At 39.6% G+C, this 19,975-nt stretch overlaps 1 protein-coding gene across 2 annotated transcripts in view; it reads left to right on the top strand.

Moving 5' to 3' along the window:
* LOC142656217 (prolyl endopeptidase FAP-like) overlaps positions 1-19,975 on the top strand; it is an 87,143-nt gene that overhangs the window by 37,007 nt on the left and 30,161 nt on the right. For both annotated transcript variants that reach the window (XM_075831102.1, XM_075831103.1), the window contains 12 exons: positions 555-709; positions 1,913-2,013; positions 2,439-2,574; positions 3,405-3,449; positions 9,198-9,302; positions 10,910-10,980; positions 13,373-13,426; positions 13,875-13,999; positions 14,087-14,134; positions 14,250-14,348; positions 15,558-15,627; positions 16,201-16,395. In XM_075831102.1, the coding sequence (XP_075687217.1) occupies positions 555-709; positions 1,913-2,013; positions 2,439-2,574; positions 3,405-3,449; positions 9,198-9,302; positions 10,910-10,980; positions 13,373-13,426; positions 13,875-13,999; positions 14,087-14,134; positions 14,250-14,348; positions 15,558-15,627; positions 16,201-16,395 (1,204 nt within the window). The remainder of the gene's footprint in view (positions 1-554; positions 710-1,912; positions 2,014-2,438; positions 2,575-3,404; positions 3,450-9,197; positions 9,303-10,909; positions 10,981-13,372; positions 13,427-13,874; positions 14,000-14,086; positions 14,135-14,249; positions 14,349-15,557; positions 15,628-16,200; positions 16,396-19,975) is intronic.

The following is a 19,975-nucleotide window of genomic DNA, read 5'->3' as shown; positions in this document are numbered from 1 at the left end:
GGTGCGTGAAAATCAAGCGCAGCACACGGACGCACTTCCGTGTGCTGCGCGTGATTCGCGCAACAATTGTTCAAGAAATTAAGGGAAAAATAAAACCACCTCCTTCATTTCATTTTCTAAACCTCATAACCGCGTGTCATAAGGATGGCATATGCGCGAAAATCACTCAGCCACGCACCAAACACTGATGACACTCAGAACTGCAACGTGCAAAAAACGCAGCATTTTTTGCGCGCGCAAAACGCACACGTTCGTGTAAATAAGGCCTAAGCGTGGTGACATGTGGGTGCCTACTGTGTCCTGTGTGGGTGATGTATGTGTACTGTTGGTGCTTTATGTGTTCTGTATGTGATTAATATGTGCTGTTTGTGTACTATATGGAAGCTGTATGTGTGCTGTATGGAGGCATGTCCATTACTTCACAAGTTTACACAAGGTGTTACTATTACTATACATATAATATAATCCCAAAAACATCTAGGATAAATATTTTATTGGTGCTGCTAGTAGATGGCATTTATCATTAATCCTGTCTTTATTTTCCGTTATTTTAGAGGAAATGCTCGGATCAAAATATGCTATCTGGTGGTCTCCAAATAGCAAGTTTATTGCCTATGTCCAGTTCAATGATAGAGATGTACCTTTAATAGAGTATTCTGTCTATGGTGAAGACCAGTATCCAAAGACTGTAAAAATACCATATCCAAAGGTAAAATGAACTAAAAAACACAAGAGGCGCTCCATAGTGTACAACGACCCCTATCAAAGTATAAATTGAAAGTGGTAAAACTGCTCACCAGATGAAGTTGTGCAATCCGGCACAACTCTCAGAAGTGTATCTTTCAAGTATCATTGTCTGCTGCTCCTGTCTGTCGACCTCTTCAAACAAAACCTCACATGAATGCCAACAAGGATAAGTAAAATGCAGGATCCAATGGGCACTGGCATTGAACAGTAAACATTGCTATCTGATGTAGGATAAAATATTTATTTGATGGATAAAAAAAATTCACAGCGCGTTTCGAGATTATTCTGACCTCAGAGGTCCGATCGATCTTGAAACGCGTTGTATGCTTTTTAATCTGTCAAATAAATATTTTATCTTACCTCAGCTAGCAATTTTTGCTATCCAGTGATAGTGCCCATTGGATCCTGCATCTTTCTTATCCTTGTTTTTATAGAAAGATTAAAAATATTTACAAATTTACAGCATTTGAATACATCTCAATATTCTGTGTTGATACATAATGAAACTTATTAGTAATAGAACTATTGTTTAAAGTTTCACTTGATTTTGTTAATGAGCCAATTTCGGTGTAAGGCTGGGTTCACACGAGCACATTAACGTCCGTAATGGACGGACGTATTTCGGCCGGAAGTCCTGGACCGAACTCACTGCAGGGAGCCGGGCTCCTAGCATCATAGTTATGTACGATGCTAGGAGTCCCTGCCTCTCCGTGGAACTACTGTCCCGTACTGAAAACATGATTACAGTACGGGACAGTTGTCCTGCAGAGAGGCAGGGACTCCTAGCATCGTACATAACTATGATGCTAGGAGCCCGGCTCCCTGCACTGAGTTCGGTCCGGGACTTCCAGCCGAAATACGTCCGTCCATTACGGACGTTAATGTGCTTGTGTGAACCCAGCCTAAATGTTCAGAAACTTCATCAGTTCTCAAAATAACAAAACTGTGTATTGTTATACGTTAAAGAGAGAAGACATGGAGGAGTGGGATGCAGCTGCATATTTTCTTTTTTGTGTTTTAGTGAAATTCAGGAAGAAAACTTGCCCATATTGGATACTGGGCTAGTGGTGGCAATACTATATACTTGCCCTAAAAAAGTCATTGAAGAATTATGCCTAAAGGTGGTAACATTTTACTGTAATATCTATATTTCTCTCTTTAAAAGGCAGGAGCAAAAAATCCAGCAGTCAAAGTTTTCATTGTAAAACTTGATGATCCATCATATGCCAAAATCCAAGTACCTGTCCCTTCAATGATTTCTTCAAGGTAATTAAAATAAATATAAATATTATATAAAAATATTCTCATATAACATTCTGTAAAGATCGATTGTGTGCTGTGTCTCAAAGAAACAAATCAGAAATTGATTAAAGGGGGAGAATCACTTATAGCACATTTACACTAGGCAATGAATGATTCACAATATTCCTTAAAGGGGGTTTTCCCACAATTCACATCGATCACCTATCTACCACTCAATCTCCTCCTCACTGCGGTCATGCAGTTATGAGTAGGGGGGGGGGGGTGTTCGGGACCCTCATTTATTTTGGTAGCAGTATTAGGATAAACAACTAAATCTGATATTTAGTTGCGATCAGTTACTGCACATTGCTCTTTAGATCATATTATGAGATAAACATGCAGATTATATGCCGTTAAATAACAATGTTATATGTATGTTTCATCTACAGTGAATACTGCTTCAGCTGGGTGACATGGATACTGGACGAGAGAATCAGTGTACAGTGGGTGACAAGAATACAGAACATATCAATTATATCAATATGTGACTATGAGCAGAGCTCAACTACATGGATTTGTCCAAAGGTACCTGATGTTTTCACATTTTTACTTACTGGAATCCAGTATTGCTCTATGACATGTATTTAGAAGATAATTTATTTTAAAAATATCTATCTATCTATCTATCTATCTATCTATCTATCTATCTATCTATCTATCTATCTATCTATCTATCTATCTATCTATCTATCTATCTATCTATCTCCCTCTCTCTCTCTCTCTCTCTCTCTCCCTCTCTCTATCTATCTATCATCTATCTCATATCTATCTACAATATAAGCCATATAACCAGAAAAAGAGCTGTCCTAAAAATTGTCAGGGAACGAACTGCTTATTTATCAAACAGCTAAGCCATTTTTGAAGTAACACCAACCATAGAAATAAATGATAAAAGTAAACAGAAAAAACACTTTCCCATAGTGTTTGTCCATCTGCCGGGTTTTTTGCATGCTAGAATACAGGCAACACAAATGCCGCTTTCCTCCTGATCTCGGCCAATTTTGGTTGGCAGACAGCTGAGGGGCGGAGCTTAGCATACCTGCTCACCTATTGCAGCCCAAGAAGTGGGGAAGAGCTTCAGCAACAATCAGTTGCCTTACAGCCAGACACATGTCTGTTTTGCGGTTTATTGGAAGGAGGGGAAAAATGAATGATCACTTGGGAAACAAAAATAACACTTCTTCATATGTTTCTCATACTTTTGATATGCATAAACATAAACACAAATCGTGGTCATCTATACACTAAAAGTGCCACAAGTCGATGCATAGGCACAGATTCTGTGAAATGATGCGGTACTAATAAAATTATGTGCATTTACTGCAGTGTTAATTTTTGTCTTAATCTCTCATAAGAATCGTCAACATATTGAAGCAAGTAAAACAGGATGGATTGGTGTGGTATGTAACTTTCTCCTTATTAAATATAGAGGTGCTATGCATAACCCTATGGATCTATCATGAAATAATGCCAATCATTTGTTCTACTGCTTATTCTATACTACAACACATTTTTATGTATATGTCTGTATATGGGGTAACTAGACTGGGGGAACAGACAATCTCTTTACCCTAAACTCCAAACCAAGCCCAGGCCTTATTCCCAACGGGTGGGGGTAGACCACAGCTATTATTTACAAAAAGGGTTAGTGGGTTAGGGTTGGTGCTAGGATTAGGGTTGGGGTTAGGGTTAGTTGGTTAGGGTAAAGGGGTTTTGGTTATTGGGGTTTTGGTCAGGGGTTAAGGTTAGGGGTTAGGGTTAACAATAGTTGGTTAATGTTAGTGGATTATGGATAGGGTTTTTAACCTGTTGAGAATCGCCCACTGTATGTATATATATATATATATATATATATATATATATATATATATATATATACAGTGAAGGAAATAAGTATTTGATCCCTTGCTGATTTTGTAAGTTTGCCCACTGTCAAAGACATGAACAGTCTAGAATTTTTAGGCTAGGTTAATTTTACCAGTGAGAGATAGGTTATATAAAAAAAAAAAAAGAAAATCACATAGTTTCAATTATATATATTTATTTGCATCGTGCACAGAGAAATAAGTATTTGATCCCTTTGCCAAACAAGACTTAATACTTGGTGGCAAACCCCTTGTTGGCAAGCACAGCAGTCAGACGTTTTTTGTAGTTGATGATGAGGTTTGCACACATGTTAGATGGAATTTTGGCCCATTCCTCTTTGCAGATCATCTGTAAATCATTAAGATTTCGAGGCTGTTGCTTGGCAACTCGGATCTTCAGCTCCCTCCATAAGTTTTCGATGGGATTAAGGTCTGGAGACTGGCTAGGCCACTTTATGACCTTAATGTGCTTCTTTTTCAGCCACTCCTTTGTTGCCTTGGCTGTATGTTTCGGGTCATTGTCGTGCTGGAAGATCCAGCCACGAGCCATTTTTAATGTGCTGGTGGAGGGAAGGAGGTTGTCACTCAGGATTTGACGGTACATGGCTCCATCCATTCTCCCATTGATGCGGTGAAGTAGTCTTGTGCCCTTAGCAGAGAAACACTCCCAAAACATAATGTTTCCACCTCCATGCTTGACAGTGGGGACGGTGTTCTTTGGGTCATAGGCAGCATTTCTCTTCCTCCAAACACGGCGAGTTGAGTTAATGCCAAAGAGCTCAATTTTAGTCTCATCTGACCACAGCACCTTCTCCCAATCACTCTCAGAATCATCCAGATGTTCATTTGCAAACTTCAGACGGGCCTGTACATGTGCCTTCTTGAGCAGGGGGACCTTGCGGGCACTGCAGGATTTTAATCCATTACGGCGTAATGTGTTACCAATGGTTTTCTTGGTGACTGTGGTCCCAGCTGCCTTGAGATCATTAATAAGTTCCCCCGTGTAGTTTTCGGCTGAGCTCTCACCTTCCTCAGGATCAAGGATACCCCACGAGGTGAGATTTTGCATGGAGCCCCAGATCGATGTCGATTGACAGTCATTTTGTATGTCTTCCATTTTCTTACTATTGCACCAACAGTTGTCTCCTTCTCACCCAGCGTCTTACTTATGGTTTTGTAGCCCATTCCAGCCTTGTGCAGGTCTATGATCTTGTCCCTGACATCCTTAGAAAGCTCTTTGGTCTTGCCCATGTTGTAGAGGTTAGAGTCAGACTGATTAATTGAGTCTGTGGACAGGAGTCTTTTATACTGGTGACCATGTAAGACAGCTGTCTTTAATGCAGGCACCAAGTTGATTTGGAGCGTGTAACTGGTCTGGAGGAGGCTGAACTCTTAATGGTTGGTAGGGGATCAAATACTTATTTCTCTGTGCACAATGCAAATAAATATATATAATTTTGACTATGTGATTTTCAGTTTTTTTTTAAATATAATCTATCTCTCACTGGTAAAATTAACCTAGCCTAAAAATTTTAGACTGTTCATGACTTTGACAGTGGGCAAGTTTACAAAATCAGCAAGGGATCAAATACTTATTTCCTTCACTGTATATACACATATATAGTGCAGATTTAAACTTGATGCCCGAGCTATTGGGACTGCCAGGGACACTGGAGGGAAGACTGAGGCAGTTTTTACTGCTTCTGTTTTCTCCTTACTCACGTACATAGTGCTCAATGATCGCTGTGTACAGAATAGAGGCAGCGTCGCTGACTTTTTTTGTCCTGGTGGTGATGCGACTGGTCACATTATCTCAAGGATGCAGGTAGTAGGAGGCTGCTGCTTGGTCTAACTAGACCCAGCACAGTCCTAACAGTAACAATAGCCACTATAAGAGGGCAGATTTCACCTGTAACTGGCGCTACTGTGCAGTATAATGTAAAAAAATAATAAAGTTCCTCAAAGGTCTTTCCTCACCTTTGAGTGACAGATAATAATAAAATAAAAGTTAAAAAAAACCTCACAAAAACAAATTATATAAAAGCTACAAAAAAATTACCCCCTAAAAAAAAAATGGTCATCCCACCAATCACTGTCGTAACGCTAGCCCTAATCCAATTACCCTAAAAAAGACATGTCATATATCAAAATTTACTGTAGACAAATATGATTACAAATAAAAATGTATTCTAGGTTCACACTAAAAAAAATTAGCTAAAAAGTAAAAAAGTATATATTTTGTACTAGTTTGTTCAAACTATAAGCCTAAAAATTCTAAAAAAGAAAAAAATTATTGTATACAATAATGAGAAAAGAAATCTGTACTGATCTAGAAAAAAACTGCAAAAATTACGTCGCTAGCCCAACAAATAAAAATATTAAATCTGTTTAACTAACGTATGCTGAAAATGGCTAAATGCTGCCTGGTCCTGAATCAGTTAACAATCCTATGGTATTAAAGAGGCTCTGTCACCACATTATAAGTGCCCTATCACCTACATAAGGAGATTGGCGCTATAATGTAGGTGACAGCAGTGCTTTTTATTTAGAAAAACTATCTATTTTCACCAAGTTTGGAGCGATTTTAGCTTTATGCTAATGACTTTCTTAATGCCCAACTGGGCGTGTTTTTACTTTAGACCAAAGGGAGCGTTGTACAGACGAGTGTATGATGCTGACCAATCAGTGACCAATTAGCGTCATGCACTTCTCCCCATTCATTTACTCAGCGCATAGTGATCCTGCGTTGTTCGCTATGTGCGGTCTTATACATATTAACGTTACTGAAGTTTTTAGACAGTAAATAGACATTCCTTCCAGCCAGGACGGGATGTCTATTCACAATAGCGGCACTTTGTTAACGTTTCTGTAATACTTACAGCAGAGCAAGCGTAATCTCGAGAGATCACGCTATAAATGACAGGTTACAGCGAGATTACGCTTGCTCTGCTGTAAGTACCACAGAAACGTTAACGAAGTGTCAGGATTGTGAATAGACATCCCGTCCTGGCTGGAAGGAATGTCTATTCACTGTTTAAACACTTCAGTAACGTTAATGTGTCAGTATAAGACAGCACATAGTGAACAACGCAGTGTCACTATGCACTGACTAAATGAATGGAGAGGAGTGCATGACGCTGATTGGTCACTGATTGGTCAGCGTCATACACTCCTCTGTACAATGCCCACTTGGTCTAAAGGAAAAACACGCCCAGTTGGGCTTTAAGAAACTAATTAGCATAAAGCTAAAATCGCTCCTAACGTGGTAAAAATAGATAGTTTTTCTAAATAAAAAGCATTACTGTCACCTACATTACCACGCCCATCTCCTTATGTAGGAGATAGGGCACTTATTATGTGGTGACAGAGCCTCTTTAACACTCATTGTATTAACAATCATATACTATGCGTGTTCATGTGGCTTGTAGATCAGATTTTATACTAAATTACTCACACAATAGCCAACAATTAGGTTGTAAATATCTTTGCCATCATTGACAGTATATCTTCTATGCCAATTGTTAGTTTTCCGTTCAGACATCCATTTGTTAATCATAGTTAATTGCTGTCTGTTTTTTTACCGCTACGTGCTAAGGAGACATTTTTACACTAATTAGTGCAATTTGCAACTACAAGTCTAATGAGAGCGGTACAGACATAAACTTCATTATGGCTGCGTTACGATGCAAGTAAATTGATCATTTGGCGTTGGGAATGTCTTGACTCATGACACTTTTATACTGCAAATACAAGCACATCTACTAAATGAACATCTGTGTTTTACTTACTCATTTTGGTATTTAAGTGGCATCCTAATACAAAATATTCTTGAAATAAGGAGAAATGAGACCTCATCTCTATAATCGTGGCTTAATAAAAATAATTCTAGATTATTGCTCCTTGGCTTGTACTGGTATAATATATGCTAATATATGTATCTCTAATTGATTGTGTTTGGAGATGTATATGCAGCAACAAGCTAATACTTAAGCATCATCACCATGTTTGGTGTCCAAATTGACTTTCCTTTGTTAATTTGGTAATTAGGTTTCTTAATTCTGTCATGTAAAATAATACACTTTTAATAATTGAAATCAAGGTAGATATCTCAAATATAAGGTTCTCTTACACCGATCTGATAAACCTGTTTATAATGCATAAAAACATAAAATGCAAAGGTGAAAAAGTCCTAGCTATGGGAGTGTCGAGGTAGCAGTCCCTGGTGTTGTAGGGCCCCAAAAGCTCCTCTGCCACATAAGAAAACACCAGTATTGTAAATGACACATGGTAGGTGTAGGGGGCCTGTTACAAATTTTGCGTTAGGGCCCAGGAGCTTCAAGTTACGCCTCTGGTAAGGTATTAAACTGCAATGTGGACAACCCCCTGACCACATAACAGGTCCCCTGGCAATGAGCTGGGTGTTTACTCTGCATTATCTCTGGGGAAAGCTGCTAGTGAGCTCTGGTCTGCAAATAACGCTACAGGAGAACTGAAGCCCTATAAGGGGCCCATTGATGTCAAGTGGTTCTCTAAGGGAGGCAACCATTTTAACCCTTTCCCACCCTGCACTGTACATTTTTGAAGCAGGTAGAAGGACTTAGAGGTTTTTTTTCCCCATCACACAAAGTGATAGCAGATTGCTAGGATTTGCAATCACTTTGTGATTATGAAAAAAAAAAATTTCGAAATAGTTTTTGGGTTTTATTGCACTCTCTCTCTCTCCAAAAAATTTTGTATAAATTAAACACTAAATTATACATACCCCAAAATGGTGCCATAATAAATACAACTTAATCAGCATAAAACAAGACCTCATACAGCTATATCAACTAAAACATTAAAAAAAATATTGCTGTTGGAATGTGAAATATATAAAAACTGTGAAGGTGAATCCTTTTAACATTGTATTGTTTTCAGGTCAAATATTCTGTGCTGACTAATTTCATACTTTATCTTTATATCGGTCAGGGCTCTGATTTTTTAATGCAGAGCTCCAAATCCTGTTCATTTAGGCTAGGGCTACGCGGCGACTTTGGCCGAGACGCAAGTAGAGCGTTCGAAGATCTCCGTGTGATCGCTGTGTTACCCTGTCTGAGTCGCCGTAATGTATGTGAATATGGCTGTGTTGCGACCCTCAAGTTGTTGCGACCATCGCAAGAAATCAATTACATTACTGCAATGCAGGCAGCGCATTTACCCATTTCTGCATCAATATATGTCTTATATTTCATTGTGATACTCTCTTTTTGCGGTTTTGCCATTTTCAAGAATTCTCTTTTTCAGTTCTTCCCCTCTCTTCCGGTTTTCACATCAGATAGTATATCCTACTACCAACTGCTCAGTGACCAGGACGGCTATAAACACATCCATTATATCAATGACACCATGGTAGGAGACACTGTTTGTTATTTTTATGATTATTATCTGTATTCATACTGCCTAATCTGTACCACCCATGCCGGATGACTAAACAATATTCTTTGATATTCTGTCCAAACAAAGGACTTATTATATTACTGTATTTTTAGATGAAACATTTTTCACATAAGATATGGCAGAAGGTAACATTGGAGGTCGGAATTTCCCCTTAAGGGCTTGGACAGACGTGGCGGATCTCCCGTTTCTCCATTGCCTTCCACAGCTTTGTGGTTGGGTTCGTTTGCACGTTGCGGACAATTCCGCTGCGGAGCATAGGCTGCGGTGCGGCATTTGGTGTCCGCAGCATACAATGGTTGTTGCGGACGTGTGGCGGACTGGTTGCGGACTCATTGCGGAATTTCTCCATTGACTTCAATGGAGATTCCAAATTCCGCAATGAAGTCCGCAGATGTAATGTAGATGTTATGTGTGCTGCGGAGCGTATTGTTTTTTTAACAGGACATTTCTTCATTCTGGCTGGACCTATGTATTTCTAGGTTTACAGCCAGACTGAGGAAGTCAATGGGGCTCCCGTAATTACGGGTGACTACGTGTGTGCACCCATAATTACGGGTGACTACGTGTGTGCATCCATAATTACGGGAGCGTTGCTAGGCGACGTCAGTAAATAGTCACTGTCCAGGGTGCTGAAAGAGTTAAGTGATCGGCAGTAACTGTTTCTGCACCCTGGACAGTGACTACCGATCACAATATACAGCAACCTGTAAAAAAAATAGAAGTTCATGCTTACCGAGAACTCCCTGCTTCTTTCTCCAGTCCGGCTTCCCAGGATGACGTTTCAGTCTAAGTGACGGCTGCAGCCAATCACAGGCTGCAGCGGTCACATGGACTGCCGCGTCATCCAGGGAGGTCGGGCTGGATGCCGAAAGAGGGACGCGTCACCAAGACAACGGCCGGGTATGTATGAAATTCTTTTACTTTCACTAGGGAAAGTGCTGGCCCTTCTCTCTATCCTGCACTGATAGAGAGAAGGGAAGTACTTTCACGTCAATACGCAGCTGCCACTCCGCATCAATTTAATGCCCATTTTGGCAGATCCGCAACAGAATCTGCAACGCAGATTCTGTGCAGCATTGATGCGGACAGTTGCGGAAGAAATCCGCCACGTCTGGGCATGCCCTTAGACATTTATGACATATTCACAAGATTTGGCCACCTTAGCTTGCAGAATAGGGGTCAGGGGACCCTCATTATTTTCAAAAGGTGGGGGTCCCAGAGTTTGGATTCCCTTCATTTAGATATAGAGTTTGAATTCCACCAATTAGATATTAATGGCTTATGCTGTGAATTTATATCTATACACTTTACAAGGCAATGAGGTTGTATAGGTGCTGTACAATGGGGAGATTTATCAAAACTATTGCAGGGGAATAGAGGAGCAGTTGCACATAGTAACCAATGAGGTTGCAGCTTTCATATTCCAAATGGCATCTAAAAAATGATAGTTGTAATCTGATTGGTTGTTATGGGTAACTGCTCGATTTTGCACTATGCACCAGTTTTGATAAAAGTCCCCTCTCTTCTCCGACCTTACAATTTTATTTGTTCCCTGTTAGGATAATGCTATCCAAATTACGAAAGGACGTTGGGAAGCTGTTTCTATATTATATGTTACAGACAAAGCTATGTAAGTGTTCCATAATTATTTCCTTTATGAGTTAGTCCACACATCTTAAAGAATGACAATTCCTTTAATCCTCCAACTGACAGTTCAGAAATTCTGACAGTTTGCACTTGTTAACCCCTTCCCGTCGAAAACATTTTTCAGATTAAAATTTTCGTTTTTTCCTCACCACCTTCCAAAAGCCGTAACTTTTTTATTTTTCCGTCGATATAGTCCTATGAGAGCTTGATTTTTGCGGGACGAGTTGTAGTTTTCGTAGCACCATTTATTTTGCCATATAATGTACTAGGAAACGGGAAAAAAAATATTTGTGGGGTAGGAAATAAAAAACACAGCGATTCCTCCATTGTTTTTTGCGCTTAATTTTTACGGAATTCACTGTGCAATTAAAATAACATGTTAACTTTATTCTCTGGGTCAATACGATTACGGCGATACCAAATATATATAGTTTTTTCTATATTTTACTACTTTTACAAGTAAAAACCTAAGTGTAAAAAATAACATTTATTTTGTGTCGCCAAATTCTGAGAGCCATAAGTTTTTTATTTTTCCGTCGATTAAGTGGTATCAGGGCTTATATTTTTTGGGATAAGCTGTAGTTTTTAATGATACAATTTTGGGGTTAATGCGACGTTTTGATCACTTTTTATTCCATTTTTTGTGGGAGACTAGGTGACCAAAAAATAGAGATTCTAGGCGTTTAGAATTTTTTTTTACGACGTACACCGTGCGGGTTAAATAATGATATATTGTAATAGTTCAGACTTTTACGGATGCGGTGATACCAATAATGTTTATTTATTTTATTTTTTTACTATGCTCTAGGGGGAAAATGGTTGTTTTTTTAGTTTTAATTGTTTTTTTTTTTTTTTACATAAAAAAACAACTTTATTTGACTAATTTTAACTTTTTCTATTAGTCCCCCTAGGGGACTTCAACCAGCGATCGTTGGATCGCTTGCACGATATACTGCAATACCAATGTATGAGGAGCACAAACTTAGCAGGAGCACAAACATAGTGGACCCGGGTGGCCTTCATTAGGCCCCCAGGCAGCCATAACAACCATCGCCCCCCCCCCCCCCCCGCGATTGCATTGCGGGGGGAGCGATGAGCTGCTAGAGGGGGTCATTTAACGGGTTAAACGAGCGGGATCACGTTCTCTGACGTGCCGACACTCGCATCGTATGGAGCGGGTTCACTCTGTGAGCCCGTTCCATACTTCGCCTACCCGGCTATGGCGTATGGATACGTCAAATGTCGGAAGGGGTTTAAGAGGATCTTTCACCTCTCCTGACATGTCTATTTAAGAAAATACTTGTATCCCCATGAAATAACAATTCTGGAGCATCTTTTCTTATAACTCTCCATTGTACAATTCCTCTGTTATACCTTCTATAAATGTATGAATAAATTGACAACTGGGTGTTACCATTCTCCTTGTCAAAGAGTTGTGTCTCTCCACGGTCTCACTCTGTCAGCACTGATTGGACAGTGTCAGTCTGTGCAGGGACACACCCCCCAGCTGGTAACACCCAGTTGTCAGTTTATGCATACATTTCTAGGAGGAATAACAGAGAAACGGCACAACACGGAATTCTAAGAAAAGATGCTCAAGAATTGTTATTTCATGGGGAATACAATTATTTACAAAAACAGACATGTCAGGAGAGGTGACAAAACTGTAAGTTATTCTGGGCTCTCTTAGTCAAGATAACCAATTATGAAACTCTTCTAATAGTAGCAGATTTGGTGTTAACATTTTATTATGGCTTGTCATCTTCGAGGATCTCTAATCTTACAGGTAACTTTTATATACTTTTATTTGACTATATTGTAGTCCAGCATCTATCAGGTGTCAAATTAATGGAACATCACAGTGGTTACTAAAAATGAAAAATCCCTCTGCCATGGAGACTATGGGGGAAATGTATTAAAAGTCGTTCAAAAGAAAAGTGGAGTAGTTGTCAACCAGTTAAGTCACTGCAATGATTTTCCAAAGGTCTTTGAAAAATGAGAGGGGAAATCTGATAGGCTGACATGGGCAACTACTTTACTTTTCCTTTGTATTAGGCCAGATTCACACAAAACTGCAGTTTTTTCTGTCCGAGTTGTACACGTGCGGGTCCCGTTTTCACGGATCCCCATAGGCTTGAGTCTATCGTGGGATGCATGAAAACGGAAGAAAATAGGACATGTTCTATTTTTCAACGGACCGTTTAAAGGGTCCGTTGAAACAACGACCGTGTGAACGGCCCCATTGAAATACATGTCTCTGTGTGACGGCCGTTGTTTTAACGGCCGTCATACGGACGTACACTGCGGTCGTCTGAATTTGGCCTTACTTTTGGTACATCTTGCCTAATGTTCAATTTTGTGTATTTGTGTTACAGATATTACACAAGTAATGAATTTGAAGGATTTCCGGGAAGGAGAAATGTTTATCGGTAATATCTTTACTATTATTTTGATTGATTTTGTAACCATGATTTACAGTGACACAAGAATTACAAACACACATAATTCTATTTTGTCTTAATTGTTTGTTGGATTTTGAAATTTACTTTTTGTTAGAAGTTTATTGCAGGGTGTGCTGCTGCTGGGATCCCCGGTGATCAGCCGTAATCTTCAGGGGAACCTGGCAGCAAGTGCTCAATCTGTCTGCAGCGCCACCACAGGGTATACGAAGCATTACACAGTAATCAATAAAACCAATGGGTTGTCTGTGTAATGCATGGACGTGCTGAGTCCTCCAGAGTGATAGACACTGCTTGTTGTCCCCCCTGCTCTAGTTAATAGATTAGGGTCCTAAATGGAGGAGCCTCCATTGTTACCGTAGAATGCCATAATAGGGTATTTAAAAATATATTTAACATATATAACATGTCATTGCAGAATCTCACTCCTAGGAAACCGTCACGAGAAGCAATGTCTTACCTGCACTTTAAGGAAGGAGCGATGTCAGTATTATTATACCAGGTTTAGTACTAATGCTAAGTACTACTCCCTCAGCTGCTACGGTGAGAGCTTCAAACTGTCTATCAAAGTAAATGGTATTAAAAATAAATGTTTTGGAAAAATAATAATTTTTTTTGTTTTTTTTTCAGGTCCTGGGCTCCCCATACATACAATTCACAATGGCACTACAGATAAAGGTGTTGATATTATTTTTCGTTTGTGAGATCACTGATTTGGTTATATAATCTATATAGGTTTGTCCATCATCTGTACGTTTTTGTGGAAAAATACTTATTGTCACATTTGGTTTAGAGCTGCAGATACTACAGGACAACCACAAACTGGAATCCAATCTTCTCACAGTGCAGATGCCAAAAGAGAAAATTGGAAATATTAAAAGGAATGACATGAGTAAGATCTCTTTATTTATCATTATTATTTTTCCTGTCCATTCCAAAATAATATATTAATAATTGATTGTTTGAAATGTCTCACAACTGCTGATAAATGTCTCTAATATTATAGAATGTAAAACAGACACAAGCTCTGCACCAGCTGTGTATGACCTGTAGTACTTCACTATTGTATGAAAAATCTTTACATTTTGATAAATATCTCATACAGCTGCAACTACCAAGCCACGCCCCCACCTTATAACTGCCACACCCCTTTTAAAGAAGTATCACGCGCTATAAGGGTATTTAAAAATATGGCTACAGTCACCTGCAACATTTTTCGGGATCCCCAGTTTTTTACTGTAGGGCATAAATAAATCTGTGAGATTTAAAATCATTTTTTTTTTTTAAATTAGAAACAGGAACAGAAAATCTCACCTATTCTCTACATACAAGCCCACTTCCTGTAGTGACCACTAGGTGGTACTATAGACTGAAACAATTATAGTGTATACTAGACTCGTGGCGACACCAGTAATAAAATGTAAACTATTTTAGGGTATGATGTGCATTATACACACACACACATATATATATATATATATATATATATATATATATATATATATACATACACACACACATATATCCCGTCCTTGGCTTTCCATATACGGCTCATGCATGGAGTCGTAATATAGCTGTTTGTGTGCGTTAGCCCTTACTGTCAGTCTCTTTGCTGCAAAACAGGGAGTATACCATGATGCTATAGGGGGCACTACCATGGTTTCTTGTGTCTGGGTTGCAATAAGCCACAACGCTTGCATAGTTGCTGCATTGCACCTATATGCTTTGGCTATGCACCATGAGTGCAGTCTAAGTAGAGCCAAAGTTGAGCCAAGACATTAGTGGGCGGATAAAATACCAACAGCAACTTATTCTTCTCATAGGGTCAAGAAACTCTACAAAAGCCCCATTCTAGACCCCCTTTAAAAGTTACAATTTTAGGTTTTAAGATTTCTGTGGTTTCACTATTGAAAGGTACAAACAGAAAAAAAAAAGTTTATATGACAGGGAAATAATCAGATGGGCTATAATAAGATAGCACGTTCTGTACATTTCTCAGTAAATCCCATGATGCACCTATTTCAGATTTACAATGTTATTTAAGATTTTGTTATAATAATTGTTATTTTTCGGCTACATTTCTATTTATTTTGTCTCCTAGCATTCTGGTACAAGATGACTTTACCGCCTCGCTTTGATAAATCAAGAAAGTATCCTCTTCTTCTCTATGTGTAAGTATATCATAAATTATTTATTTTACATTAAAAAAATTTACTGCCCCTCTTCCTTTAAAAATTAGTTAAAGGGGTTGTCCACTACTGGACAACTGATGACCTATCCCCCGGATCAGTACATGATCTGTAGTGGTCCGACACCCGGAACCCGCACCGTTAAGCCGCTCCGGCTGCCTCTGAGCACCGGACGTACATGCCGGAAGCATTTGGCTCCGGCTACTGAATAGCGGCAACAGGGGGATTAAGAGGTCTATATTCAACAAAAGGAACTCTGACCCTTAATTAAATGCATTAAGAAAAGCCTTTTCTTTACATCAGTTTAATTGATATTGCTGACTCTGAACCCATAGTCTATTTTGCAGATATGATCCTTGAAAGGTCAGTGAATTAGCAGAAACGTATTTGATAAATGTCCATATCATGAAATATACCCCATAGACATGAACTACAATTTATAAATAATATAATGGTAAATAATTTTTATGAAGCAACAATATAAAGCTGCTAAACTTCTAAACATATCCGGCTATCATGTTGCTACAGACAGCTTGTAATGGCAATCTCTTTCAGGTATGGGGGACCTTCCAGCCAGGAGGTGCATCACACATTTTCTATTGGTTGGAAGACCTACTTGGCGAGCTCTGAGGACATTATCGTGGCCTCAGTGGACGGCAGAGGAACCGCTTACCAAGGCGACAAGTTTATGCACGCTGTATATAAAAAGCTTGGAACACTGGAGGTTGAAGATCAGATATTTGCAGTAAAGTGAGTGGATTATATTTGTCATGGTTAAAACCTTTTTGTCTCACTGTCATTACAGTTTTATCCAACACAATGTAAAATGAAAGGGTTTTCTAGGATATAATATTGATGGCCTATGCTTCTGACCTCTGATACTCCCAAAATCTACACAAAAAAGGCACCAACAAGCATCATGGTCTGTTTATTGTGCTAGTTAGTGGGGGACCTAGGGGTCAGCCCACCACAAATCACACACTGATGGTCCATCCTAAAAATAGTCCATCAATGTTATATCCTATATACACCAGTATCTATGGTTCCCTGAAGGGCTTAGACAACATCAGGAATGTGGCTCTTCTTTGTTTTTTAAGCCACCAGGGCCATTCAGCTTTCCTGTACCATTTCCTCACCCTTAATTCCTTTAAAGCAGGCTTTTCTATGTAGTCACAAGGAGAAGAAATCTACTATATTATCCTAGTTCCTGATCAGCACTTTATAGCAGTGGTGTACCGGCCTACCATGGAGGCAAATATGTAACTGATCGGGCTTCATCAGTGCTATTTCCTCCAGTCACCACTAGGGGAACTCACTGCCCACAAATGTATAGAGCTCCCATGGAGTTCAGTACTAGCTATATAAATCCATATGCAGTAAGCTGCCCCTTGTGGTGGCTGCTTGCAGTCAGAATTGTATTATTTAAAGGGTACCTGTCATTCACATTACGCTGCCTTCACTGAGGGCAGCATTATGTAGTGGCAGACACGCTGATTTCATCGGTCTGTCGCTTATCTGCTAATGTGAACGCTTTTCTGAGAACTTACATTCAGAGCTTACATTACTGTGCATAGGGAGGCATCTATCAATCGGCGGAAAGTGGGCAGGGATAGTGGCAGCTCATGAATATGCCGGGCTCATCTCTGGCGGCGCTGTCTGGACTGTGAATGTAAGTTCTCAAAAAAGGGTTTAAGTTAGAACATAAGTGACAGACCGCTGAAATCAGAGTGCCGGTCATTACATTATGCTGCTGGGGAATATAATGTAGATGACAGGTTCCCTTTAACTCTGACTCTGTGAAGCTCGGGGTTAATAGCTCTGTTACAGAAAAATGTATCCTTTTTTTAAAAAAAAACAATTAATAATATTACATTAATCAGCACAAAAGGTGACCCGTCCTTCATCCAAACCTATGACTCTTGAGTCCGTAAAATCAGTAGGTCTTGTCTTGAAGAGGGCGAGCGAAAACTGGAATATTTTAGATCCGGCTGTGGCCAATTTACTGTGTTGAGGTGACTCTGGATCTTACACTCACTATATTTACTGATGTATGTAAATTAGACAATTGCTTTAACTGCAATTACCAAATATAAAGAGGTACATGTAGCTCTGTACTTTTACTGTCACTATTTTGTCATCGAATCTGTTAAATATTACGGTTTTATGCATCAACTGGGCAGACATCCACTAACATCTCTATGTGTCTGTCTGTCCCCCCCCCTTCAAATAGGTGGGGCTCGTGCAAATATGTATAAAAAGGAATTTCCAGGCTATTTTGGAGCATTCCTAGGTAGAACAGAGATGGGCATAAAATATATCCCGATATTTGGGATTTAAATTGTGGGACGTATGGGGTTAATGCCTGCTTTGCTAGTGGTCTAGGTTAGTGGAGATGTTCATGCTTGTTTCAATATTGGTCTAGGATAGTGGAGGGGTTAATGCTTGCTTTCCTGGTAGTCAAGGGTAGTGAAGGGTTAATGGCTGCTTGCCTGGTGGTTTAGAGCAGTGGAGGGGTTAATGGCAATCTTCCAGATGATGTAAGGTAGTGAAAGTGTTAATATCTATTTCCATGGTGGTCTAGGCTAGTGGAGGGGTAATGGCTGCTTGCCTGGTGGTCTAGAGCAGTGGAGGGGTTAATGGCAATCTTCCAGATGATGTAAGGTAGTGAAAGTGTTAATATCTATTTCCATGGTGGTCTAGGCTAGTGGAGGGGTGATGGCTGCTTGCCTGGTGATCTACAGTAGTGGAAAATGTTAACGCCCATTCCCCTGGTGGTGTAGGGTAGTGGAGGGGATAATGCCCATTTACATGGTAGTCTTGTGTAGTGGCAGGGTTAATGCCCCTTTTCTTAGAGGTTTAGGGTAGTAAAGGGATTAATACCTGTGTCCAATAGATTAGTCTTTCCTGTTATGTTTAGTTAACAAATGGTTAACTAAAAGCCTGTGCTGTAATAAACCCTTAAGGTATGTTCACACGATCAAGTAAGAACAGCTGAAAATTACAGATTTGTTAACAGAGAAAATAGCCTCTGATTTTCAGCGATTTTTTAAGCTAAAAATGTTTTTTGAGCCGTTTTCTAGACTTTTTTTTATTTGTTTTTCCATTGACACGATGAAAAACAGCTCCAAAAACGGCTCAAGAAGTGACATGTTCCTTCTTTTTACGGGGCGTTTTTTTACCTGCCGTTTTTCAAAAAACCTACAAATGTAAACAGGAATGTTTCTATTCATTGACAGCAAGCAGAACTATCTTGGAAATGTAAGGAAATAAACACAAAGTATATTAGAAAGTTGCATAATGTTTCCTCATACAATTGATACGTTTTACATAAGACTGGACAGCCCCTTTAAGTGAAGTTCTTTCATTGTTTTAATAAATGATGGCTTGCTAATGGTATTATCATTTTCATATTGTGATTTATTTTGTTGCTTGCTACAGTTTGTAACAACTGTGAGAAGAAAGAATTGTTTTCTTGAAATTTTGTGGTGGTCAAAATTTCACTGTTGAGATGGGAAGTTTAAAAAATAATCTCAATTTCCCAGGCTGCCAATCTTTATTATTCAGCATCCGGACTGAGGTTTCAAGGGTTGTATCCGATAACAGCTGGTGAGGTGAAGGATTTAAAGAGGCTCTGTCACCACATTATAAGTGCCCTATCTCCTACATAAGGAGATCGACGCTATAATGTAGATGACAGTAAGGGTATGTGCACACACACTAATTACGTCCGTAGTTGACGGACGTATTTCGGCCTCAAGTACCGGACCGAACACAGTGCAGGGAGCCGGGCTCCTAGCATCATACTTATGTACGATGCTAGGAGTCCCTGCCTCGCTGCAGGACAACTGTCCCGTACTGAAAACATGATTACAGTACGGGACAGTTGTCCTGCAGCGAGGCAGGGACTCCTAGCATCGTACATAAGTACACGTAATTAGTGTGTGTGCACATACCCTCATGCTTTTTATTTAAAAAAACGATCTATTTTTACCACTTTATTAGCGATTTTAGATTTATGCTAATGAGTTGCTTAATGCCCAAGTGGGCGTATTTTTACTTTAGACCAAGTGGGCGTTGTACAGAGGAGTGTATGACGCTGACCAATCAGTGACCAATCAGCGTCATGCACTCCTCTCCATTCATTTACTCAGCGCATAGGGATCCTGCTAGAGCCTTATGTGCTGTCTTAGGCCAGATTCACACGAACGTTGCGTTTTTGCGCGCGCAAACAACGCAGCGTTTTGCGAGCGCAAAAACCATTTGACAGCTGCGTGTGTCATGCGTGTCTGATGCGCGGCTGCGTGATTTTCGCGCAGCCGGCATCATAGAG

The sequence above is a fragment of the Rhinoderma darwinii genome, chromosome 6 (assembly GCF_050947455.1).
Source record: "Rhinoderma darwinii isolate aRhiDar2 chromosome 6, aRhiDar2.hap1, whole genome shotgun sequence".
In the NCBI taxonomy this organism is placed as follows: Eukaryota; Metazoa; Chordata; class Amphibia; order Anura; family Rhinodermatidae; genus Rhinoderma; species Rhinoderma darwinii.
Note: the sequence above shows the minus strand (reverse complement) of the source record. Positions and strands in the feature narration are given on the sequence as shown.